The sequence below is a fragment of the Podarcis raffonei genome, chromosome 6 (assembly GCF_027172205.1).
Source record: "Podarcis raffonei isolate rPodRaf1 chromosome 6, rPodRaf1.pri, whole genome shotgun sequence".
Lineage (NCBI taxonomy): Eukaryota > Metazoa > Chordata > Lepidosauria > Squamata > Lacertidae > Podarcis > Podarcis raffonei.
This window is the reverse complement of record NC_070607.1, coordinates 50,010,111-50,037,128: the sequence shown is the minus strand read 5'-3', so window position 1 is coordinate 50,037,128 and position 27,018 is coordinate 50,010,111. Positions and strand designations below refer to the sequence as shown.

The 27,018-nt window shown below is 40.6% G+C and overlaps 1 protein-coding gene across 3 annotated transcripts; it reads left to right on the top strand.

Moving 5' to 3' along the window:
- The first annotated feature begins 252 nt into the window (after positions 1–252).
- KDM4A (lysine demethylase 4A) lies at positions 253–25,884 on the top strand. 3 transcript variants are annotated; one of them, XM_053392721.1, is made up of 22 exons: positions 253–747; positions 2,020–2,208; positions 3,049–3,224; positions 3,996–4,110; positions 4,381–4,574; positions 4,886–4,935; positions 6,248–6,351; positions 7,078–7,215; positions 8,902–9,149; positions 9,856–10,046; positions 10,871–11,223; positions 11,778–11,898; positions 12,762–12,940; positions 14,502–14,697; positions 15,902–15,978; positions 17,025–17,080; positions 17,727–17,835; positions 20,285–20,473; positions 20,790–20,960; positions 21,677–21,796; positions 22,273–22,365; positions 22,779–25,884. In XM_053392721.1, exons 2-22 carry the CDS (start codon positions 2,071–2,073, stop codon positions 22,917–22,919), a joined length of 3,159 nt encoding a protein of 1,052 aa, XP_053248696.1. In that variant the 5' UTR covers positions 253–747; positions 2,020–2,070; the 3' UTR covers positions 22,920–25,884. The 3 variants fall into 3 exon arrangements, with proteins under 3 accessions (XP_053248696.1, XP_053248695.1, XP_053248697.1); XM_053392720.1 differs by having other exon boundaries at positions 253–751; XM_053392722.1 differs by lacking the exons at positions 253–747; positions 2,020–2,208; positions 3,049–3,224; ... (1 more) ...; positions 4,381–4,574; positions 4,886–4,935 and adding an exon at positions 4,978–5,144.
- Positions 25,885–27,018: the final 1,134 nt, after the last annotated feature.

The following is a 27,018-nucleotide window of genomic DNA, read 5'->3' as shown; positions in this document are numbered from 1 at the left end:
AACATGTTTTCGCTTTCAGTGCTTAAGTAAAATGAAAAGCAGACGTACAAAATAATAACAGGGTATCGCGCACGCTGCTGTCCCCTATATCAACAAACCCTTATGCCGCTTCTCCTTTCAATATGAAAACGGTTATTAGATAACCCCCTCACCAACGGTGGAGACTCCCTCCCTCCCTCAGCGTCTCCCCACAAACACAAAGTCTGCTTAACGACAAGACTCCCTCCCTCACTGATTGGCTATTCTATGGTCGTGCCGATTCACACACTTCTCCTTGCTGACTGGATCGGAACTATAATTACAGTACGTGAATCTCGTTGTGGGCGGAGACCGCTTGGGAATATGGAGTAAGGGGCGGAAAAAAGGGAGCGAGAGAAAGACGGAGCGGTTTCTTTACTGACTCGAGCGGAGGGGGCGTCCTATGGTCGTTCGAACAAACAAAGTCGCAATATCGCCTCGCGCAGCCGTAAAATAGCGTCGGAACTACTTTCACAGCAGGGGGCACTAATCCGACCAGTCGTCGCGGCGGCGAAGGGGAGGGCCTGACGGCGGACGAGACTTTTGTGATTGGCATTGTAGATAGCCTATGAGACGGTAACGCCGATCCAGGCGGTCGCGGCCATTGGACTGTGACTGGGAAACGCCCCCGACGCAACCGGGAGGGGGCGGAGCATAGGACGGTTTCGGCCCCAGGCTAATACTCGAGCCTTGGGCCTTGGCAAAGGCGGAGGTGGTGCTTGTATGCACGTAGGTGAGTACGAATTAAGGGGGCATTCTTGGGGAAGCCGTGGCAGTGCCGGGGGCGGGCGGCGGACTGACTGACTGACTGAGCCGCGAGGGTAGCGAGAACAGGGGAGTGGGGAGCGAGGCGGGTCCGGGTGGGGCCCCTCTCGGTTGGCCTGAAGTCGCGTTTGAGGAACGGGAACCGTCGAGAGCAGCGGAAGACCGTCCTTTCAGGTGGGAGTGGTTGGAGGGTGGGCTCCCCTCTCCTCTGGATTGATCTCTCTCGGGGCTCAGAGCCGCGCCGTGTGGTGCCAGGCCCTGGCTTCATGAGTGGAAGGGGTGAGGGACGGCCGGTCTCGTCGCCTCCGCGCACAAGCGAGCGACCTGATTTTCCTCGCCTCCCCTAGGCCGGGTTTTGTAACCGCAGGCGCAGCCCGAGGCAGCCCTGGGCGCCCCTACAAAGATGAGTGCTGTTAAGCCCCTCACGTCTCGCAGCGACGGGCGCAGCTTCCTTTCTTCTCGTGGAGAGGCAGGCCTCCCTCCCGTGTGTACAAAACCAAACAGGCCCGGCCCATCAAACAGTGCCGCACGTGCCCCTGTCAAGGAGACATCCTTCTCCTAAGAAGAGCCTTGCTGGCCGTAACACTGGGTCAGACCAAAGGCCTGCCTAGTCCAGCATCTTATTTCCCACCGAGAAGAACCAGCTACCCCGAAGAAGAACACGAGCGCAATAACCCTTTCCTGCTTGTGGGCCCCATCAACGATGAGATTCATAGCCATACTGCTGCCTCTTTCCCCTAGGCTTCATGGCCTTTCAGGATTGATAAATGTCTTTGTTGGAGGGGGAAGTAACTCTTTGGTGAGAAATGTAACTCAAGCTTCCGTGTCAGGAAATGCCCTCAACAAAACAAAAGCAAAAGCATCGTCATACCGTATCCTCTGTAGCCAACCATCAGAGCACCTTCCAGTATCCCAAGAGTGAGAATGGTGGGGTCTTTCGCAAACAGCAGTGTTGGCAGTACACCCTGGTACTTGTTCTCTGACAGGGGATTTTTACAGTGTGATGGATGTTTAGGAGGCACAAGCTGTTGAGTAAAACACGTGAAAGTTAGGAGGATTTTTTTAAAAAAATTATGTCATTCCACTCCCAAGATAGTTGGGTTATTGATCTTTGGGGAATGGGAGGGGAAATGCCTTTATTTATGTTTAGCATTCTTTATATATTATGCTTAAACTATCCTGGATAGGCCTGATTTGATTATTTATTTGTGTTATTTGAATGGTTGTTTGTATTAGTGCACTTTTTTCCTGGTTCACATGTGACAAGGACAATTGTGAACAAGAACGATGGCATCTGAATTTGAGAACCCGAATCCAAGTGCGAGAATAATGACATTCCACCCAACTATGGAAGAGTTCAAAAACTTCAGCCGTTACATTGCGTATATAGAGTCGCAAGGAGCTCATAGAGCTGGACTGGCAAAGGTAAAACAGACCACAAAAGTGTTCAAAATATTCTCTAGTATGATTCAGAAAAATATAGTGTATAGTTAACTTACTTACATGGGGGTTACATTCCAGAGATCACACCTAAAGCCAAAATCATGTTTAGTCCAAACCCATTATGTTTAGTGACGGGTAGGATTGCCAAATTTTCTCAGAATGCCACTCCCTTTCTGCCTGTTTTATTTTTTTTACATAAAGCTGAATGAGCAAATGTGCCTAAGTTGCCTTACTGTAATTTGTTGATTACTGTAATTAGCACAGCATAGTGCTAATGAGAAATGTATTTTGCAGTGAAGACGTGTCTTTGTAAAGTTTTGATACACAGCTGCATGCCGTTGATGCTAAGGAAATAGTTCTTATTTTCATTACAAATAGGTCTTAATATTCCTCACTGGTAAAAATTGAGTTGTTTAGATTTTCATAGTCAGACATAGAAATTTTGCACGTTACCTAATACTATTTGCTTAACAATATTTGAGATGAAGGGTGATTCCCCCCCCCCCATATTAAAAGTTGAGACATTTTAATGACTGTATAATTCTAACCATGTCTACTCAGAAGTATGCGCTATTTAATTCAATGAGGCTTAGTCCCAACTAATTATATCAAAGCATTATGCCAATGAAAACTTTTAGAATCATAAAATTGTAGAGTTGGAAGGGATCCTGAGGATTATCTACTCCAACCCACTGCAATGCAGGAATATGCAGCCATACCCTTGGAATAATATGAAATCATATGCCTTACTGGGTTACTTCTACAGGTTTTATTTACTTGCTATTTTGAACCATTGTATCATTTGTCTTTTGAACTTTCTAGGTTGTTCCTCCAAAGGAATGGAAACCACGCAAATGGTATGATGATATTGATGATGTGAACATCCCAGCTCCTATTCAGCAAGTGGTCACAGGCCAGTCAGGCCTCTTCACACAATATAACATCCAGAAGAAAGCTATGACAGTTCGGGAGTTCAGGAGGATAGCAAATAGTGATAAGTATGAAAGTTTAAATACATTTCTATTCTGTAATTTTGTCTATCACAGTGATAGCCAACATGGCACCTTTCAGATGATGTTGGATTACACCTTCAATTCCTGGCCATTAATTATGCTGGGTGGGGCTAATGGGAGTTGTAGTCCAAAACACATGGAGGGCACTACATCAACTACCTGCTCTAGTTTCTTTTTTTAAAAATGACTGCCAAGCAATGCCCATGTATGACCTGTCCTTTAGTTTTAACAAAAAGAACAGATCTTCATACACAAAGGCATGAGTCAGCCCCAAGGATCCCCTGCTGCGCATTGTAATTCTTGCACCCATAAGAAACTGATGTTTCGTCCTGTTCTGTGGCTCATAGGAATTGTGTTTATCCCTGCTGATCACCCAGGAACACTGGTGTTCTTTGTCAAAGATTATCACCAGAATAATTGAGATAAAATTATCCAGTCATGTACTGTATTTCTTAATGGTCTTTTCCTTCTCAAATTATGCAAATCAGTTTTTTGGCAAAGAACTTGAGCCTGACTACATAGCGTATAAACATTATTACTAGAAGTAGAAAAAAACAAGAATGGAACATTTGGCTTCTTAGTTCTGCATGTTTATACTTATACATATTCTCTCTATCCATAGTGCTTATCTAATCTGTTTTCTATAATACATTTTTATTAAGACTAATTTTTTTTAAAAAAATGCTACTTTTTCTGACATTTCTATGAGATATGCCTATGAAAAAGAAAGTGAAAAGCAACTGCCTTCTATTTTAGATACTGCACCCCTCGATATACTGATTTTGAAGACCTTGAACGCAAATACTGGAAGAACCTCACATTCAATGCTCCAATATATGGTGCAGATGTTAATGGCACACTCTATGACAAGGTAAGAAGCAAACTTATGAATAGGTGTCTCTAACTTGTGTATGGTTTACCTTGTTTTCAGTAGTGATTACAAACTCTTAACCTTGATGCTGAGCTCTAACCATTGTAGGGTTTCACTGAAGCAAGTGCAGACTTACCTGTCCCTGTTGCTGAAATTACCAATAGGGCAAGGAGCAGAGGTTAGCAGTAATATAGGACAAATAATATTAGTTATTACAGCTGATAAGATGTTAATTGCTTGTTTCTGTTTGGCTTCATTTAATTTCTTCAGCATGTAGATGACTGGAATATTGGCCATCTGAATACAATTCTTGATGTAGTAGAGAATGAAAGTGGCATTACTATTGAGGGGGTGAATACACCATATCTCTACTTTGGAATGTGGAAAACATCATTTGCCTGGCACACAGAGGACATGGATCTCTACAGCATCAACTACTTGCATTTTGGGGAGCCCAAGTCATGGTGAGAGAACCTGTTATGGAAAAGCATTTTGTATATAACCTTTACTTATATTTACCATTCTGTATTTCTAGTAAGAGTCTCATGGGCAAGCAAACTTTCTGACTTCCTTAGTTTGGAAAAGAACAAAATTGGCCTATAAATGTTGGTAGCTTAGCAATTGAAATTATTTCTCCATTATTTCCTATTATTATTATTATTATTATTATTATTATTATTACTACTACTACTGCTACTATTATTATGATATCTAAAGCTCTTCAACCCCAAGCTCCGCTATGCTTTTTGTTTACTTAACGTGTTTGTGACTACAGGTACTCCATTCCTCCAGAGCATGGGAAGCGGCTGGAACGCCTTGCTAAAGGTAACCATCTCTTTCTGTCTCAGTGGATGTATGCAGTTGATTGTTTCTGAAGAGCCATAGGATCTACTTTCGCTTTAACGCTACCATGGCAATAACCCTAATCCAGCATTATAAACCTAACAGCAGGGAGGAAGAACTTTTTGCACGTGAGGGAAAAACCTTTTCTAGTGCAGCAACTTACCCTAGTTCCCATACAGTTCAACTGACAGGTTAGTGGAGTGATGAAATTTATTAAATCACAGTCAGTTTCTGAATGTTGAAATGAGCAATGTTGGAAGACTATTACCCTTGCACAGCTCCCTTTTCTTTTTTAAGGACTACATAGGTGAAGATATGGACAAACATTCATCTTTTCATGTATCTTCAAAGAAAAGTTAGTTCCTCAATTGCTATGTCCTTGCAGCTGAAAGAGGAAGCATTACTCATCAGCACAATCCAGTAGATCACTGTAATAATCGTGCCAAAATGTATAAATATACAGTATATAATGCAACAGTGATGGTTGTACTGCTGGGAGCTAGTTTTGGCTTCCTTGGGCAATGCCTGACATTGGAGAAATTGGAAAACCATTTCGAGAAGAGACTTTGGGTGTGGGGAAGGACTGTACCCCAGTGTGTAGTGCACATATCCTTCATAATGGAGCTCCAGGTTCAGTTTTCGGCATCTCCGGTTAAAGACCGAGCAGGGCTGGGAAATATCTCTGCTGAGACACTTGGTCTCTGAATGAGTGTGTGGGAAGGGAAATTTCTTTGTGGTGGTAACCATTCTTAGAATCTGGGAATGAAATGTTTGCTTTTATTCCTGCACTCCTACTTGGGGGGGGGGGGGGCGTTGAAGTTAGGCTGATTGTCTTAATTGTAATCTGTTTAGGCTTTCAAAATGTTTTTTACTCAGCTTGATTAAAGGAAATCCACTAGTTAGCTTCACTTTCTTTGGAACCCACAAACAAGATGCAGCTTCTATTCAGAGTCTAAAAAACAGATATTAATCTCCACCTTAGTTCTTGGGGTTTTTATTGTGAGGTGTCCCCTCCCCCATTTTGATTATTTTGGTCCTTATTCTGAGTCTGTGACATAATTCGTATTGTGCTATGAGATGAGATAAGGAAAGACTGCCCACCTTTCCATTGGAAACAAGTGGGTACAGTCACCTTTGAGAGAGCATGCTAATGGTCTGATTTTTTTGCAGTCTCGTCTCTCTCCTGCTTGAGTAGCAAGAGTCGAGAATAAAGTATTAAATAATGTAGCCAAAGGGTATTTATGTGAGCAGCCCTTTTCATCCAGCAACACATATAACATCTTTACTTAAATAGGGTTCTTTCCTGGAAGTGCCCAAAACTGTGAAGCTTTCCTTCGTCACAAGATGACCCTAATATCTCCATCAATATTGAAGAAATATGGCATTCCATTTGACAAGGTGAGAAAGGAGCATTGGCATTACTGCAGTTTTAGAGTACATCTAAGGAAGCATCAGGGATCCTTGTAAGATGACAGGAATTGGATTTCTGAGAAGTTGATGAAAACACCAGAAAATACAAAATCTCTTATGAGATCCCTTAAACTTTGGCCTTCCTATTTCTAGAAAGGTCTGGTCTTAAACTTACTGGACAAGATAGTTTTCTTCTGCAAGTGAATTATAAGGTGCAGGGTTTGATGTTGTGCGGAGGGATGTAGCGAATTATTATTTGTTTGATTTGTGCCTACTTAGCATAACGTGCCTTAACATAGGGGTTGGCCACATGTCTCTATTCTAATAACAGTTTCACAGTTCTAATTGAAGTGGAAAAGGCACTACTATAGCATTGAAAGATAGTTTTAGTCACTCAGTCTCAGCTGATACATAATTTGTCTAAATATTTGTTTACAAATGTACATGTGGCCAAATAAAATTTTAACTAAAATGTATGTTGCACCTCATTTCTTCTTCTGTCCAGATTGAAATATGCCATATATAGTTCAATTTGCAGAAGTTCTCAGTCTCCTAGAAATTTGTGAATAGTGCAAGTAAAGCAGCCTTTGACAATTTAATTATTTGAACAAAAGGGTAATTGAGCCCTATGATTTTGGATTCATAGTATTAGAACTTACAAGTAAGAGATAATGTGAAATGCAGATAATCTTAAGTGGCCTTCCTGTCTTACAGGTGACCCAAGAAGCAGGTGAATTCATGATAACCTTTCCTTATGGATACCATGCTGGCTTTAATCATGGCTTCAACTGTGCTGAATCTACTAATTTTGCTACACTTCGGTGGATTGAGTATGGAAAGCAGTCTGTACTAGTAGGTGTCAATTTGCTTGCTGCTTGGAAAAAAATCCCTAATTAACAGCTTGATTTTTTGAATGGGGCTCTTGGAACTACTGTATTTTTATAACAAATGTTTTTTTTTAAATGATATTTATTCAAAATTTCATCAATACATAAACAAAAACAAGAAAAACAGAAAAATACAGCAAAAAATAAAACAAAAAGAAAAAAAACCAAAAAAGAAAAAAGAAAAATACAAATCTCAAATTTACAACTTTTCATTTGCTTCTTTCTTGAACTTCCTCACACCTCCCTTTTTGTATTCTAGTTTAATTCATTATTCCAGCAAATTCTTCCCATGTTTCTCAATTTTAATTTAAATAATCTTCACGATCTATCTTGTTTGTTAATTCAACATAACCTTTCCCTCTTTTAATTTAATCTGTAATTCAATTTACCTTAATCTCTTTAACCTTATCTTATCTTAAAAATCTTAAAATTTCAAAGTTTACGTCATATTCATTCATATCTCCTTAAATCATTTCTACTAAAGCCAATTTAATTCCTTTCCGGCATATTTGGTGTTTCATTAATGTTACACTGATTCCAAAATTAACCAAAGAATTTTCCTTGATATCTCTAATTTTTATCCAGCGTCCCTTCTTCCTGGTTTTGGGTCATGTTTTTGTTGATGATTCTGGGCTGCAAAGTCGAATCAGCCAGTTTAGTCTTTCTAAGATTGATTATGCTTAAAAATGTGCAATGGGAGGACTTGATTAGAGAACTTGGGAGTCCTTTACACCTCTACCCCATTCTGGTAAGCAGCAGTGATTGTTGGTATAGGGAGGGCTCTGATCTTGCTTCCATCTTTCCCCACAATGGCCAAGTAAGTAGCCACAAGTAGCGTCAGGGCAGCTGTATGGCACCACTGCTCTGGCTGCTCCTGCGTAGTCCCCCAAATAAAGGCAAATCTTGCTTCATCTACTGTATAAAGCACAAGGCTTGTGAAATAATAATGTGGTAATGAGACTTGTTGAGTTTCACAGTACTCTTTATATATGGTGTTGTTGTTTTTTTTTGAGAGAGAGATATTTTATTGAACCTCCCAGTGCTCTCCCATCCAAGGGTCTGATCAGAGCTGCACTTTCTTAGCAGTGTGGCAGCTACAAATGATTCTAGGCCATTCACTGGGTCCTTTTTTATTTCATCATTAATCATTTGTTACACCAACTAACAAATGTGTTGGTGTCAGAATACAGCTCACAACGGATCTTGAACTTTTGATATTAAGAATATTATACAGGAATTGGATGTACACACTTATTACCCAGCACTCCCCAAATACATTTTCATTTACTCAGTAGAGCCCCCTACCTCTGTTATCCACATGATTATTTTCAATCTCAAGTCTGTTTAGGGAAGCTTTTAATGTTTGATGTATTGCAGTGTTTTAATTTTTTAATTTTTTTTGGAAGCCGCCCAGAGTGCCTGGGGAAGCCCAGCCAGATAGGCGGGGTATAAATAATAATAATAATAATAATAATAATAATAATAATAATAATAATAATAATTTATTATTACTATTAAGTCTAGTACCTGCTTATTAGTTCTGACTGGGAATGGTATGTGAAATCATTGGAGGGAAAACATGATAGCAGAGTAAAGTAACATTGGACGGAAATAGAAATAGTGGTCTCACTTGGTTTGTTATTCCATGCAGTGTTCATGCCGAAAGGACATGGTCAAAATCTCCATGGATGTCTTCGTGAGAAAATACCAGCCAGAACGCTACAAGCTTTGGAAAGCGGGGAAAGATGCAACTGTCATTGACCACACACTTCCAACTCCAGAGGCAGCTGAGTTCCTTAAAGGAGAGCTCCTCCAGAAAGTTAAGAAGGCGAAGCAATGTCCTGAGGAAAGTGAACCCGAAGAAGGATGCAAAGCAGAGGAAGATACGGAGAAGAAGAGGTATGTTTGTTTTTTATACCGTACACAGAAATTGTGAAGTGGCCAATTCAGGAGCTGGATATTACCTTCCTTTCCTATGAACAAATCTGATCAAAAGTGATGATCAACCTACTTAAGGACATGGCCATCAGCAAATTCTTGTTTTGATGTTTTTCTGGCTCACAGAGGGGTGATGAATATTTAGGTGAACACAGGAAATAAAAAGCATATAGCCGAGAAGGCTACTTAGTGCTATTTGATCAGCATTTTCTTTAAATATATTTTCAATGTAGGCTTGTGAGGGAGCATTTTACAGAAAAAGCTGAGTTGATTTAATATATTGCAAACATCTGACTAGATTACCCTGCCTTTTCACAGCCTTTTCACCTTAAGTCTGTATCTGTGATGGATACATTACATTGAAGATGGCTACTCCATGGCTACATAATAGTCAAGTCTCTCAGGACCTTTATGTAAAACAGGGATCTTTTTAAAGCTGAGGAGGAAATGCTGTAAAATTTATTCCAAGCATTGATGTCAATGAATGTCCATTAACTCTGTGGCAGAGTGTGGTATGGTTTCTATCACCCTTCTCGGTTGTTGTCTCCATCGTGATACATGCATTTATTTATTTTTGCAGGAAGTCCATTAATCAACTAGTCCTGAGAGATAGCAACTTGCTGTGCTGGGTTCAGTTGTGCTTAACTTGTAAGACTTGTTTTTGCAGCATGCCCAAGCATCGCATTGGAACCAAACGGCACCGCGTCTGCTTAGAGGTTCCTCATGAGGTGAGCCAAAGTGAGGCCTTTCCCAAAGAAGAGCTGAGTTCAGTGCAGTTTGACATGGAAGTGGCAGAACCGCCTGTTGGACCTGCTAGAGAGCCTGTGCAACAAGGGGACCAAGGGCTTGCACCCCCAGGTAAGTGCTTCAAGGTCTTGCTCCATTGCACTGCTCCATCAGCGTGTACCATGTTGCTGCAATTTTATTCATACTGTCACTCAGGTGTCATGTACCAGGTGCAACACACATTAGATTGAAAAGGGCTACTGTTTCTGCATTTCATGCAGAAATCTAGGCAGTAAATTAGCATGACATTTAAATCTACAAAATACATGCTCAAAGAAGCTGGAGCAATCACAGAGAAAGTAGATGGGTTCTTTGTAGTAATGTTCACCTTAAGTTATTCAGAGTCATTTGACAAAAGAAGTCCAATACTACCGTGTCATTAAAAGCTTTTACAACAAATTAATAAAGTGAATAGCGGTTATCAAGAGGTGTTCATCTGAAAGTTGTAAAGGAACTGATACAGAATTGCCTAAGAGTTCATTGTGGTAACAATAAATTGCCTATCGTTAAAATCCTTAGAAGGTAGCTAATATGTAGTGTTTTAAAAGATTTGAAATAGATTGGGAATGTGCGCTGGGACATGCAAGTAGGGATAATATGTGTTTCCTCCCTCTTCCCTTAATGTTGAGTTTTAACATTATGCAGGTGGAGAATTCAAAATGGACAATAAATTTTTTTGAAAAAATGCTTATGAAATGTGCAAGCATGCATGCTGAGAAATGGTGGGGTGGTGATGACACTGAGCTAGAATGTTTTCTTGGTGTTTGAAGTCATGGAATAAAAAGGTTGCTGGGGCACTGCTGACATAGCCAGACTTAGTTACCTGATGGATCAGCTCTGGAATTTGTCTCATTTGGCAGTTACTAATGAGTGCTTTAAACATTGTTTTGTTCCAGAATATGCAGATTCCTCGGAAGTAAAATTTGAAGAACTGAAAAATGTCAAACTAGAAGAGGAAGAGCCAGATGCAGCTGTTTTGGATCTTTCCATCTCTCATTCTGTAACTTCAGCCTTGACCCAGTCATCCATGAAGCAGAGTTCAGCCTCCAGCTCTCAGTCTGGCTCTTCAATGTGTTCAAGTTCTTCAGATTCTGAATCTCCTGACTTCTCCAGGCAGGCACTTGAGCAAGCTGAAGTTCTCACAGTGCACAGTTATGCTAAAGAAGAAGTCGGTGGCATGGACAGTGAGCAGCCCTCTGGAAAAAAAGCCAGTGCTACTACCCATGTGAATGAACAGGAACTTGCAAAAGTAATTGGAAGATTAGTATTGGGATTGCATTACAAGAGCAGTCTTGCTGTAGCATATGCTGCAAGCAGACTAATTATCAGTGATATCTAAATTGTATGAATTGTGTAATAGATCAGGCTTGACCTTAAGACTGGTTTTCTTTTATGTAATGTGCTGTCAGCTTGATCCTTGTAGTGTTTTCCAATACAAGCATAAGCTAGATATTAAATAGGTGTGCATTTGTGCTAGGACTGTGTTTTCTGCTTTGGGCACCAAGTAACTCTAGATGTCCAAAAGCTATTTATTTGGACCTCTGGTTTTTAAGACATGAGTACTTTCTCTGAGTGAAAGTCTTGTATATCATGGAACGTAAGCCACAAAACAAACAAGCTGTTTTCACTTTCAGATTCTGTCCTGTACAGCAAAAGCATTTTGCAGATTTCGGCTTTTCTCTCTCTTCTTCCTGACTTCAGTTCTGAAAATTCTCTCCCCCCCACCACCACAATCTGTTTTATGTTGTGCTGCATCTGTTGTCTGTGAAGAGATGTCCACTGACCTACCTCTGTCTTTTCCAGATGGCGAAGGAGTACATCAGATCAGTAAAAGACCGTAAAAAATCAAAAGGGCGTCGCCAGCCCCTGAGCAAACTACCACGTCATCACCCACTTCTCGTTAAAGATGACCTCAGTGATGATGGTAAGTTCAGTGTTGTTTCCTTCCCGCAATAGAGGTCTGTTGTGGATGCTAGTGAGGATTGGGGATTCCCAGATGTGTGCCCTTGTGCAATTCCTGGGCAGACACAGATTTTTTAATTTTTTTAAGGTGTGCGTATTGCTCACTTGTTTCCTACATGCATGCCACATTTGTGCAAAATGAACACATTTGAATGAATGAATTGGAAGGCAGGGACAAAGACAAAGGGGAATGCCTACTGGCATGGATGGAAGCAAGCAGATTTGGTCTCCAACTGCAAATGTGTGTATATGTGGACTAATGAGGTAAAATTTGAACAGAGAAAATGTGGATTCAAAATGAAACCCCCCCCCCACGTTATTCCTTGAAATATGTCCTCTTACTCATTTCTGGAATATTTTGATTAATAGTTCCTGAGAAGATGCAGTGCATGGCTAACTGAACTAGAATTACTCTGGCATTGAATTTTCAACCAGCAGGTTAGGGGCAGGTACAGGGCTTTGATCTGTTTTGGTTCCTAAAATTCAACACACTTTTTGTATCTATTTACATTTAGTGCGTACTGTGTTACTTCCAAGTTATTGATCCCATAAATTAAATAGGCTTGAGGATCATCATGCTAGAGCTTCCACTATTGCACCACATATGTGAGAACCATGCTTGTAATTGCTGCTGGTGAAGCAAACTTTCAGCAGGACTGGGCAGTTGTACACTTTTGGGGACAGTGAGAACAGTGTCCTTTGGTAGTACTTGTGAAGTGGGTCAAACCGTTAAGGAATTTTCCAACAATCTATAAGTCCCTTGACTTGGCTATTTTGCAGCTCAGGTTTGTAAGCTTTGAAAGACCCCTGTGTATCTTATTGCAGAGATGTCAGAGCAGCTGGCACCAGATGAAGAAACTGAGGAGATAGAAACATGGGCAAAGCCACTCAGCCAACTATGGCAGAATCGCCCTCCAAACTTTGAGGCAGAAAAGGAGTACAACTCAGCCATGGCTCAGCAAGCCCCCTATTGTGCAGTCTGCATGCTGTTCCAAACCTACCAGGTAAGCAGACCAAATATTTTAGAGGTCTTTGTAGTGCACCAGTGCTGAGAGAAAATAGCCAAGGATATAATAAAAACTAGGTTGTGGGATATTGAACACCAGGAACTAACAGCAGCAGCAGAGAAAACATGTTCCCCTCTTAACTTTCAACTTTCTTGGGCATATGAAATTAACCACAATTATCTTGAATTTTTGCTTCATCCTCAAGAAAGAAGGGCATTTTCGCTGGCCAGGTTTAATTCAAATGCTTCAAACCTCCTATGGGGAAGGTTCTCGGGAATGGTGGAAGGAGAAAGAATTTGCCCATGTGAAGACCATCAGGTGGAAACTCTTACACATATGGTTCTTAAATGTAAACTATATGTTGATCTCCGCCAGCAGTTCCTAGATCAGCTCTGCATCCCCAAATGGAAACCAGAGTTTCATACATTTTCTATTATTGAGGAATAGTCAGGAGCTCACCAAGTTAGTGGCTAAATACCTTTATCTGGTTTTTTGTCGTCGAAACACATTGCAGACATCTGATCTCTCTGGAGACCTAGAGATCTAATGTTAGACTGCTTTGCCTCTTTCATTTGACAAATGTTTTGTGTCACTGGAAAGGCAGGAATTCTGTATTGATTTGCTATGGATGTTTGTATGTGATGCCAATAAGAGGTTTGATGATGATTAGTGAATTCTATATAAAGCACAGTTTTAATGGATACAGTTTTCAAGAATGCCCTTTAAAAAGTGCTTGAAATGTGTCTGAATAATTTGCATGCATCTTAAAAGGCATGTACCATTTTGTATCTGTTGTTTGATCTTAATTCTGTTGTACAGTAACATTTTATTGGTTGTGCAGTTTGTTTGGCGGTCTTTTTTCTTAAACAAGGAAGAGTTCACTAAGCCTTCCCTTTAATATTACCTTGCAGAGTTTGCTTCCATAGAGAGTTACTTGTGAAAATACTGTGGGGTATGGGTCTCTTTAAATAGTGTTGGATTGTTTCCAACAGCTGCTAGAGCCTACCCTTATCAACACCTTCCATTTAGCTTCTCTGAGCCAAATCTATGAGAAACCTCTGTAGCAGTTTGATGTGACCCAGAAAGCATTGAATATGGAGCAAGATAATAAAACAGAATGGGTACTATAATGGGATTACAGTACAAGATAACTGAGGTCTAATTTAGCCTGTCCTCGATCTTGGCACATGATTACTTGTTTAAATTTAAATTACTTGTTTAAATTGTTTAAATTATTTAAAATTATGCCCTCACATTTGTACTTTGGTCTGACAGCAAGTTGGCTTACTGGGTTGTGGGGGGGGGTTGTCAGTAATATTTAGTGTTTCTTTCTCACTAGGGAATTCTACTAAATCTACATCTGATTTGTCACTAACCTTGTCATTGGCTATGTTACTTCTCTGTTTAAGACTAGAGTATTGTAGTTCTTGTGTTCGGACAGGACTGTACCTGATAGGTAGCGTACTGAATGAGTAGGTGGCCTTTGTTATTACCTACACTCTTAACTGCCTTTCCAAACTGGTGTCCTATTAAATGACTCTTTTTCCTCCTCTCACAGGCAGATTGTGGAGGCCAGAGCTCGCAGGCAGCTCCAGGTGCTGATGGAAAGATGAGAACTAAGCCCCTGATTCCTGAGATGTGCTTTACTACCACTGGCTGCAGCACAGATGTCAGCCTCTCCACTCCTTACTTGGAGGAAGATGGCACCAGTCTTCTGGTCACTTGCAAACAGTGTCAAGTTCGAGTACATGCCAGTGAGTACTAAATATCCTGGGTGTGATCCTGTGCTATGATATTAAATGCTGTCCCTCCATTTTACTCTGTTTTAAAAAGGGAAAGATGGAACTGTGGTAACTCACTGCTACTTTTAAAAAAAAAAGCAGGGAAGGATGCAGAAAAATATTATTGAGCTGCCTTCTGGGAACTACCTTGATTTGTACAGAGAATAAAATGAACAAGTGCGTGGAATACCTTGCATTAGTGTGAATTAGCTAAGAAATGAACAGGAAATCTAATTTGTGCACATAGTAGAACTAGAGCATGCCAAAGAAATTATGCAGCAGATTAAAAAAAACATTCAGAAAGCATTTGCACACCACACGTAGTGGAACTCTTACACAAACTTTCAAGTGGAAGAATTTCAGAGTTCATGAAAAAAAGACAGCAAATGATCAGTAGGAATATCAGCTGCTATTAGGATTGCCACAATAAATTGTCTACATAATGTTTTGGGTATTCTTATAACTTCCGGTCTCTAGCGATTTATAGTGAGAAAACTAAATCTGGTTAGTTACCCAGTTTTAATAATTTAGCCCCTCATTCCTAACAGTGACCAGTCTCAGGATCTGAAAACCCACCTACCCCTACTCCCATGACTGTTCTTAGGTGTTGAGTAAATCATGAAGAAATGTGGGTATTCCCATTTTGAAATAAAATATGAAAAGAGTGTAAGAGGCTCAGTGCTATTGTTAGATATGTATTACTATGATTTGAATAGGTGATGGAATGGTTAGTCTAAAGTCTGCTTATGTTCTGGTGTTGTCTGTTTCTTCTCCCTCTGGTCTGAATGCCATACTGTTGTGTTCGGGGACGCAACTGCCATATTCAGCTATGCAGTGATTAATTCTATCAGTAAATAAAGTTACTGAAGCAGGAAGAGTAGAGTCTGAAAAAGCTTGCCAGTTTAGTTATATGCTGCTTCTTCACAGTGAGCTGTGCCCAAAGCAATTTACAACATAAATCAATTTACCAAAATACAAAAAAGGAAGGGGGAGAAATCAGTTTATAAACCTACCAATAAATCCAAATAGGATAAAATCAATAATTCAGAAAACATTGAAGAAACAAATAATCTAGATTTAACTTACATTTTGCTCCATATTTATGTATTAATGGACAATACACACACACATTAGAGAAAAAATACTCCTGTTGAAGTTGTATGTTCATTTGTGTTAGGTTGTTATGGAGTAGCCCCTGCGAAAGCAACTGAGGACTGGAAGTGCTCTAGATGCAAAGCTAATGCCTTAGAAGAGGTAAGAAAATCTTAAATGTCATACCTTTTGCTAAAAAACTCTTGTGTATACATGTGGGCCTTGACTCAATGCTACTGGGATAGCTTTTGGAATGCTATACATGAAAATGTTCTATTGAAATGTAAATAATATTGTGAGCTAGTTTCTGTTATGAAAATGCTTCATGGAATAGTCTCAAAGGAAATTGGAAGGTTGACTTACTGAAATATATAGGCAATGACTGTTTTAGGCGTGTGCAATTGATGCATGACCGTGCATGCATGTATCATGCTGTCCCCAAAAGTGGCTGGAAAAGGGAGTGGAGCGGAGCAGGTTATGCTTACATGCACTCCGCTGCTGCCCACGGGGGGTCAAGAACGTAACACCCACACAAAGCAGTCCCTGTATTTGTGTCTGTGTTTAATGGTAGCCCGTCCATTGAATGCCTCATACTGGAACTGTTACAAAGTGCAAGATTCTTTGAGGTAGCTCTTTTGAAATTTCCCTAAAGCAGTATGTCAGGTTGCACATTGAGATTCCATGTTAAAATTAATATTTATGGTGCTCATTGAGAACCATTATCTGGTCTGCTGGTTTAGAGAATTGGGTCCTGTTTGGTATGTGACTTGAGCTGATAATGGAACTGGTCTGTAAGAGCCACTACCTAACAATTTGGTTAGGATGCTTTATATAGGCTTAGCATCCAGCTGAATAAGGCAGAGTTCCTACTTCACCTCCACCTTCAATTTTCATTGTGTAGGAGGACTTCCTCTTCATTTGTTCTAGAACTCAACCCCATTGAGTGCATTCTGCCCAGCATGAGGCATATGTTAAGCCCTTCATTTCTGCAGGTTTCTAGTAGAATTGGTTTGACTTCTCTTCCGCTTTAGTATGCTAGCTTGACAAAAGTGGTTAATGCAATAAAAAGAGAGATAAGCTTGTACAGTCTGCAGGACTAAGCATTTTGTGTGTTTGAGAGAGATAGGAAGGTTCTGTCACAAGGATGAAAGTGAGAATTTCTTCATTTCTTCTGTTTTGGTAACGTGGCTTTTTTCCTTACCTGTCAGGATTGCTGTTTGTGCTCACTTCGGGGAGGTGCACTTCAAAAAGCCAATGATAACAAGTGAGTACTTGGGTAACTGAATATGGAAGGGATGAAGGTGGCGCTGTGGTCTAAACCACTGAGCCTAGGGCTCGCCGATCGGAAGGTTGGCGGTTCGAATCCCCACGACAGGATGAGCTCCCGTTGCTCGGTCCCAGCTCCTGCCAACCTAGCAGTTCGAAAGCACACCAGTGCAAGTAGATAAATAGGTACCGCTGTGGCGGGAAGGTAAACTGCATTTCCGTGCACTGCTCTGGTTTTGCCAGAAGCGGCTTAGTCATGCTGGCCACATGACCCAGAAAAACTATCTGTGGACCAATGCCGGCTCCCTCGGCCAGTAAAGCGAGATGAGCACCGCAACCCCAGAGTCGTTCGCGACTGGACCTAACTGTCAGGGATTCCTTTACCTTTACCTTTTACTTGGGTAACCGAATATGGAAGGTCTTTTTTCCTAAAACGTGTCAATAATTCACTTAACTTGAAGCAACAGTTCTGAGAATTACGAGTTCCTGTTTGGTGCAAAGTGGGTTGAGAGGAAGCACATTTGCTTACCTAACCTTTGTACAAGGCAGGGGTGGGTGTAGGTTTGTTGGTTTCAGATGCATCATCGCCTGCAGCCCATCTTTTATAAGCATGTGCTAACACTCCATCTTCTGATGTTGTTCAGGTGGGTTCATGTTATGTGTGCTGTGGCAGTTCTGGAGGCTAAGTTTGTGAACATCGCAGAACGCAGTCCAGTGGATGTCAGTAAAATACCACTGCAGCGCTTTCGGCTGGTAAGAAGGCAGATTGTTTTGTTCCTTTGAAGTGATCAATAATCCCAGCATATGCTTTTTGATTATTCTTCCATCAACATTCTGATAAAGGATGTAAAATAAGGTTGTTCAAATCAATAAGATAAATGAAGCTGGAGTGCGATTAGAAGCAGAAGCAATTGTACAGGTGTAAAGTAGAACACATAACCTGTATACTGTAACTTCTAAGCACTTCATATACGTTGTTCCAGTGATCTGTACAGCAGCCCTATAAGTTAATTATGTTGTATTATGTTGCAGATAGCAACTTAAAGCTGGAATTATAGCTTGCCAAAGGCCACTAAGTGAACTAATACCTATAACTATTTGTTTTCTGCATTTACATCCTGCTCTTTTCCCTTGAAACTACTAGTTCCAAAGCCCTTCCCACCAACTTTTAGTCAATAGTATTCACCTTGCTCCTGCCTGCAAGATGGACACATCTTTCCTAGATGTGTAATTATGAGGGGTTGAGAGACCCAAAAGCCTACTAGATACAAGAGATTAGAGGGCACTGAAATGCCAACAGCATTGGTCATACCAGTGTCAGGTTGAACACACCAGTTGCATTATAATGAGAGAGCAGACTGCTTATGCTGCAGAGAAAGATGGGGAAAGTAAACTATCCCAAGGAAATGGGCCATTATTCTCCTGCATCCTATGTATGGTGTGCGGTTAACAGCCCTTTTCATCAGCAAGCAGTGTTGCATTACATTTTGCTCTAAATTACCTTGAGCATAGCAGGGGAAATTTACAAAGCAATATGGCATAGACTACCTGCAGCTAACTAAACAGCATGAGTTCTCTATTATTCTTCACAGGGTTCTAGAGTAGCAGTGTTCATTTGTGGAAAGTGCAGTACTGTATTTACTTGATGGAGATCAGTAAGTGCATTGACATTTTAAAAATGAAACATAAAGCCTATAATAAAACACAAATCAGAACTGACAGACCTATTGAAAATAGGAATTTATCACATCTGAACCCAAACCCTCTCATCTACTTCTCACTTGAAAGAATGCAGATGACTTCTTTTTTTAAGAGCATAGGAAAATTCAGAGAACAAATTCTGAAGGGAAAAGATGTTCTTTTCCACTGAGATAGTAATTGTTATACCTCCTTTCTGTGAAAGGAGACCAGTAATTAATTAGGGAGAGGACAAGGGATAAGCATGCATTGCTCATTTTTATAGTAAAGATGAATGAATAAGCTATTCACTGGCAGTTGGCTAAGGACACAGCAAGTAAAACCCAGCTGTAGTTTTTTATGGAATACAAGTGAGTGTCCCTGCCTAGCTCAAGAGTCTGTCATCATCAATATATATATATTGATGATGACAGACATATATATATATATATATATATATATATATATATATATATAGCTATTCATCAAACGATCTCCGGGCAGTTCACAACATAAAAATACAAGATAAAAACCCATGGAAACTTGAGCCAGATAAATGACATACTGTCAGGTTAGGGCTGCAGGTCTTCTACACTTCCACAACTTTTGAGACTGGGTAAGCAGAGGCAAAGGTGGGGACAGCATTGATAATTTAGTCACACTTCTCCTTAAGAGATTTTCCTGCTACCCTCCTGATATTACAGTAGCTCCCTCTCACTCAAAGTATGTCTCAAATTTAGTCTGCTATTTTCAGGGTAGTGTGGTGATATGGACATAATTCATGAGTTGTTTTTATTTATGCTTTGGAAAAGCCTTTGTGTTTTGTTCCCACCATGCCTTCATCTCAGTCTTTCATATTACTGTACAGTTAGAATGGGTATCATAGTCCATTAACTGTTGCCCATTTATCTTATATTGTGAATAACCTGCTTCTGTTGTCAGGTATTTCATGTTTTTCAGCTGATGTTGTACAGCTAGGTTGGCACTCTTGTTTATGTACTAGTTCAAAGCCCTGTGCTCTAAATGAGATGCTTGTTCTTTGTCATTTGGGTATTAGACTTTTGGGCATATCAGATATGACATGAGAGCAGGGATATTGGAGGCACCATTCTTGATAATTTCTCAGCAATTATTTGAGGAAGGGAAAGCCCTGTAAGAATAGTGAGGAGACTGCCAGGGAGGGACAGCTAATTGATAAGCCAATAAAAATGATTCATGAGGAGTTTAATGGTCCATCCATTTTTGTGACAAACCCTTGAACAAAAGTTGATGTACTACAAAGCTCACATACATAGGTAAGCATAAGATGCAAATGTTTAACATTTATATGGAATTTGGAGATATCCACAACATTTGAAAAACTGTCTCAATATTTCTAAATCAGTCCTATATAAAGTGTGCTTATTTCAGTACCTCAACTTTAAAAATGTAGCATCCAAGCCAGATTTGAAGCTGATATGGCTCACTGTCCATTCTGGTTGTCATGTTCCTTGAATCTGTTGACCCTAAACTGGTTTGTTCACAGAAATGTGTTTTTTGCAAGAAGAGACGGAAGAGAACTGCTGGCTGTTGTGTGCAGTGCTCTCATGGCCGCTGTCCTACATCCTTCCATGTCAGCTGTGCTCAGGCAGCTGGAGTCATGATGCAACCGGATGATTGGCCTTTTGTGGTCTTCATTACTTGTTTCAGGCACAAGATTCCATCCCAGGCAGAGGTAAGGTCATGAAGGCTGATAGATTTGGTTTAACTGTTAAAATCATTTGCATATCCATACATGGATGAAAATAGTTAGGAATCCAAAGACATGCAGCACCAGCAAAACACATAGCGCTTGGGAGGGGAAACAGTGATCTCCTTTGTTCAATGGAGGAGCATATCATTTTAGGGCTCTGTGTTAATTGACAGCTTTGGGCAAGTAATCTTACCTTTCCTGGACATAAAATGCATTGGAAGTGCTTCGCTCCCTGATCAGTGGTCCATAAGCTTAGAAGTTTTATTTATCTTGACTATGGCTCTTCTTTTTTCTTCAGCGAGCCAAGGCTGCTCTTCAGGATCTTACCGTGGGGCAAGCAGTGATCAGCAAGCACAAGAACGGGCGTTTCTACCAATGTGAAGTGGTCAATCTGACCAAGGAAACCTTTTATGAGGTCAACTTTGACGATGGCTCCTTCAGTGACAACTTATACCCAGAAGACATTGTGGTATGCTATGTAATGAAAGATCCATTCCACTAGAGGGTGTATAGTTTAAGGAAATACCTTCCTGAATGCTCATATTGCATCTCAGTTCACATTGCTGAAGTAATAGTGTTCATTGAAGTGGGACAAATCTCTAAAGCACCTGAACAGGGCTCAGCATATCACTTTGGGCTGTAGGATGTAGACTCTGAATGGAGCACTTAAAATGCCTGACTGCTTTATTACAAATATCTTCCATTTCCTCCTCCTTGGCATTTTTGTACTTTTAGCATCATTTTTTTTAAAGGATGCCAGATAACACCAGCTGTGGTAGGAGCACATATCTGAAACACCAAGGATAAAGTGTTCTTTGTTTTTTATTGTTAAACCTTTACATGTATTATTGAGAAAAAATAGGGAGAGGTATCTACGGAGATGAATTAGTCACTACTGATTCCATACTGTAGAACAGCTGTGCAGTTGTAGCACCAGATTTGAAGTGTTAACAACTGCCTATTTAAGGCAGCAATGCTCTATGTGTAACACAAGTTTCATTCCTAACAGCAACTAAGAGAGAGCAGTAATTCCACTTAATGAAAGGTCTGATGCCTCCTCAACCCCCATTCATCCACTCAACTGGTAACTCTCTCTAGAGTGGGTTGGATAGTCGGCAATATTTATTCTTCCCATTTGTAAATAGATAATGTTTATCTTTTTCAAAAAATTATCCCACATGATAGAGTCAAGATTGTCTCCAAATGGGTCCTCCAGCTGGAGGTGAAGTTGTTCAAGTGAGATGGACAGACGGCCAAGTTTATGGAGCTACATTCGTGGCTTCGCACGTTATTCAGATGTACCAGGTAAGGACTGAGTGAGAAGGGATTATACCTTCTATCTCCCCTGTCTTTTTGTATGGGTCCCCCCCCCCCCCCGATGGCTTGCTAACTTGGAGGTCTACTACTTCTGCTCAATTCACAAACTTATTTGTCAGTTGTACAAGTGGCAGATGGCATCTAGGCTTGGCCATAGTCAAGGAGGACTGGTTGAGCTAAGCATTTGAAATTTGACTTGCTTTAATTGTGGTTGTGTGCTATGATTCTAAATGTCTGTCCAAGTCCCTTCGCAGTCCCCTCTCTTGCTGTTAGCCTGTCTTTCACCATTCCCACCCTGATGTCTCTTGAGGGCATATATGCAGATTCAGTATTTGTTTCTCAGCATTAGTTCAACAAATGCAGAAGCCGTGAGGGGACAGATGGTAAGATGGACATTATCCTGAACTCAGGAAGGCATGGGTTATTGTGCTCACTTGACAGTTGCCTGATTTTTCTGGATGTAGGTGGAATTTGAGGATGGCTCCCAGCTGATGGCAAAGAGGGATGATGTGTACACTCTTAATGAAGAACTTCCTAAGAGGGTCAAGTCAAGGCTGGTGAGTCAAGGAGCAGGGGAGGCTGATCCATATAGTTCTTTTCACAGAGAAGTAAAGTTATAACTCAGACCTTTATGTGCCTGAGATGGTTCATTTCATGTAGCTATGAGCATAGGTGCATTTTAATTATTAATTTATGATGAGGGGGGCACGATATCCCTGCAAGGTGCAATCCTTGATTTTAAACAGCGATCGTGGATCTTCTCAAAACATTGTAAAATCCCTTGTAACTAGCCCTAATTTTATTTTAATGACTGGCAAACTGAACTGATGCTTCAGAAGCTGCCATTTAAAAGTCCTGAAATTGAAAGCCCAATTGATCACCTGTTTGTGGGGATCAGCTGGGCCACCTCTAATGCAGAACATGAATGCCATTCTCATAGTAACTATTTTGGTTGATTTCTCTCCCACAGTCTGTTGCATCTGACATGCGCTTCACAGAGATCTTCACAGAGAAGGAGGTCAAACAAGAAAGAAAAAGACAGAGGGTCATCAATTCACGCTACCGTGAAGATTACATTGAGCCTGCACTGTACCGGGCCATTATGGAGTAGTAGTGGAGTAGTAGCTGGCAACAGAATTGCGGTGACCACCTCCAGGTGGATCCTAGCACTACAGCACAGCAGAGGCCAAACAGACTGTCTTTACATCCAGGTTTTTTTAAAAAAAATATTAATGAAACAAACTTGCCTGATTCTGCAGCACCTTGAAGGTGGTTGTCAAGTAATAGGATGGATTCGACTTTACTGGCAGACTCTAAGTCTAGAATTTGGGAGCACTAAATTCTCTGACTTCCTGAACCATTTGGCTCACACCAGCTTGATGGCTTCACTTTTGGCAGTGAGTTTCTTTTTGAAGTACAAACTCTTCTCTACCAGAGGAAAATCTTCTTAATACAACCCCAGGGAGCAACAGACAGCTGCAGTGCTATGGATGAACCCCCTGCTTTTTCCTGGATTAACTGTCTGGTTCAGGGTGTGTTTCCCAGCTCACCATGCCTGCACAAAGCTGGCGATGTCACTGGTGCTTGACAATTAATTCCTTTTTATATTTATAACCCTGTTTTTGTCATGAGCACGTGTTTTTTCAGCATCACCTCTCTCAGACGGAGCCAAGTGGGATGAAGAAGGGAGAGTGAAACTGATTAGCTCCTTTTAGTCCCTACTTCTTGAACCTTTGATTTAAGTTTTTGTCCTATTTTATATTCAGAGACTTATTTACTCATGCGTTTAATTGTAATAGTATGTGCCTATGTAATAGGAAACTGTTTGGAGCCATTTAGCACGTGCATTCCTTGGGCAAAAGAATCCTAGGAAGTACCCCTCATTAAGGCAATAAGGACCGCAGGCATTCCAGGGCCCTGGTTCTCCTGGGAAGACGAGAAGTCAGGCGCAGGCATGTAGCAAGGATGCCTTGGAAAATAATTGTAAGCGTATCTCACTGGCATTGGCTCCAGCTTGTGGGGTGTCTTGAGTATAAGTTGAGTATTTATAAAATAAGTGCAAAGGTCAGCATTATTGGTATTTCTGTTTAGGAACTTTATGCTGGTTTTGCCCTAAACTAAGATGGTAAAAGTAGCAACAGAACTCATGTGTATTTGGTCCTATCCAAGGTGTGGAAGTTCAAGGGGTATGATTTTGGGAGAGAGAAAGGGCTGCTTTTGTGCTTTACAACAATGGGGACAACTTTACGTACGTTCCAGAGAGAGTTCAAGCTACTTTTATAAATATGTTATTGTAGTGTATGTAGGGCCATATCATCATGAACATGCCCTTATCTGACCTTGGAAGATAAAAGTACCCTCTTGTTCATTTGGCTGCTCTGGCAAAGGATGTGGTGCCACAACCCTCTGTTCAGCTATTTCTCTTGCTGTATAAAGATGTGCTGTATCGGAAATTTTAGGGATGGAGTGCCTTCTTACACAACAGACTATGTTGTGGGGTAGGCCACTGCTTCTGTATCAGCCTTGCAGTATATATTGCAAATTCTTATAATGTAATTTGACCAAATTCTCCTTCAGCTTGCAAACACAATCTTCAGGCATTTTTCTGACTCTTCTCTCCCTTTATTAATTGTAATTTTGGTGTGGCCTGAGGCAGCCCATAACGGGGGAGGGGGGGTAATATAAATCTTGATAGCCAGTATTAACTTGCTCTGTGTGTTATTTGAGAGAGTCTAGGAGTGGGGTGACTTCAGAAGCAGTGTATGTGGGATCCCTGAACGCACACACATGTACATACACACAGCAGACTGGAAGATTAGAAAAGTCATTGCATCTCATTGATTTCTGTGACTGTCCTTTGAAGAGTGGCAGCTCCCCAAATGTATAAATCTGCCTTTGGAGAAACACTTCAAATATTCTTGAATGCTTTTCACTCCCTCAGCTATCTGGGTGGGTGGGTGGGCATACTTTTTGGTGCTTTGGGTAACAGATTCCCTCTGGTCAGTATTCTTCTGGTTCCCCAGGTATGATATTGAAAAGCAGAGTCTTCTGTCTTTCTTTTTCCCAGGAGCCTCTTCCTGTCCCAGCTGGCATTTTCTGCATCTTGATTCAGGAAGGATTGTGTTTATATACAGAAATCCTTATGTTGGCATATTTTTAAAAATATGGCTTATTTACTGTTATGCTTCAACTGAAATAATGGGCTTTTCTGTATCAGCTTTGAAACTGAATCATTACCTTAAATATTATCAACATACAAGGGGGATTTTTCCTTATGCTTTTGTTTCAAATTGTCTATGGGAAAAACTAGTCTAGAAGGCATTTAAATTTACCCGATAAAAATAGTCTTGAACTGTAGCTATGCTGTGGCTCAGGGCCTTTTCTGAATATTTTTAAAAAGGATATCGGGGTTGAATATGTGTGTCTCTGGAAATGGCTGTTCCTATTCTAGACTGTAGGTGAACCTGAAGATAGATTGCAACAGGTTAAAGTAAAACAATTTTATATTGTGTGGAGACAATATGTAAAGTACATTGTGGCTGAACCAGCACACTTTGTGAGAATTCTAAGGATTCTATCCAGAACTTACTATAAGTATTCTGCTTTACTACTATTATGGGTGTATGTCTTGCTTCATTTAGATCAATTAAATGCATTTAATCTTAGTCAGCATAGGAGATCAGTGAAATAGCAAAGCAGGTGTCTGTCCCCCAAAATGCCAATTATTGATTAATTTTATATAATGACTGTGGGAACTCATTTATACTGATATTTTAATAGGCTTTTGAGGAGTTAAACTCCTTGTTATTTGCTTCTCCCCTACTTTAAATACAAATTAACTGATTAAGATGCATGAACAGCAAGGAGCAGGCTGAACAGAGTGTTACAGACATGATGTCATTATTACCCTTCTCTAAACTGGACTCCAATAATTTCTGACCTGTTTGAAGTTTTACTGGCTTTGGAATGGCAATGTGAGATGGAGACAAGATAGGCAGCTTTATGTATTGTTTTCAACCTGATCTAGTAATATAATTTTGGACTAGACTCAACTGATTAAATCTGAAACACTTTAACATTGTACGCCTCATGTATTTAATTACATCATGGAACCTCTATTGCTTATCCCAAGTTCTTCCTTTTCTATCTTTGCTAGTTACATGGTAGTTTGGTCACTGCTTACTCTTAATAACCCTGGATCTCTGATTTTTCTCCTCCCCCCCCCAACCTTCAAGAGTCATTCCAGATATTCTGAAAATAAATGTACTGCAGTAGGGGTATGCCTTATGCACACTTGAATATACATTTGGAAGTTCATCCGGTTTTAAGCCCACAGCTCCTAATTCAGAAAATGATAGGCAGATGAAATGTGAACAGTAAGAGTGAGAATGAAAAATATAGCTAAAAGGATGGAACACTTTCTTCCTCTCTGTCCTCCTCCTTTTCTTGCGGGATGGGATGGGATAAATGTGATTTGCACAATGGTAATATTTCCAACTGTAAAGTGATAGGTGAACTCTCCTGAAAAAAATTTTCTCCAAAGAGCAGCAGAAGTGACTAACTTGTAGTCCAACAATCTCTGGAGAATTCTGCCCTACAGAATGCTTTCAAACATACACATTGGGAAGGGGAAGGAACTTTACTACCCCCTTCCCAAGAAAAGCAACAATACTTTCTGAAAAGGGGAAAGGACAGCAAGCAGTGGGGAGGCCTTGATAAAGATGTAAGAGGCCCTGTTGGTTTCCTTAACAGGAAATTACAATATTGAGCATTTGCTTGAAAAGCAGAGGAAACTATGAATACATGTTGCCCAGCAGGAAATTATGTTTGTGAGCATACTTTGGTGCATCATTTCCAGTGCAGAAACAATTGGCCCTTTCTGCCACTAGTTACAACTTTAACTTTCTCAAAGGTAAGATGGTTTGGTTGTGCTTTTGTGGCTTCTTTGGGAGAGAATTGGCAGGCAAATTCAGTTTCAAGCCAGACCTGAATTTGGCAAATCTGGTCCTTGGCTTCCAGGCCCGTGCAGAGCTTGTCTGAGGCCCAGGGCAGAAGTCTTGTTACATAATAAAAGTTACAAAGTCAAAAAAAAGCAGCCGGCCCAGTTACATAAGATGGCAGAGCCACTCAGCTTACCCCTCTGAAGCCCAGGGCAAGTGTACTGAGCTGCCCACCCCCACTCTGCACAGTCCTGTTGGCATGTACTGAGA

Bases quoted from the DNA above. Each gene is read 5' to 3' on its own strand.
- KDM4A (XM_053392721.1), top strand. From the start codon at position 2,071: ATGGCATCTGAATTTGAGAACCCGAATCCAAGTGCGAGAATAATGACA. The intron at 2,209-3,048 runs GTAAAACAGACC...TGAACTTTCTAG, and splicing joins ATAGAGCTGGACTGGCAAAG to GTTGTTCCTCCAAAGGAATG. The intron at 6,352-7,077 runs GTGAGAAAGGAG...CCTGTCTTACAG, and splicing joins ATGGCATTCCATTTGACAAG to GTGACCCAAGAAGCAGGTGA.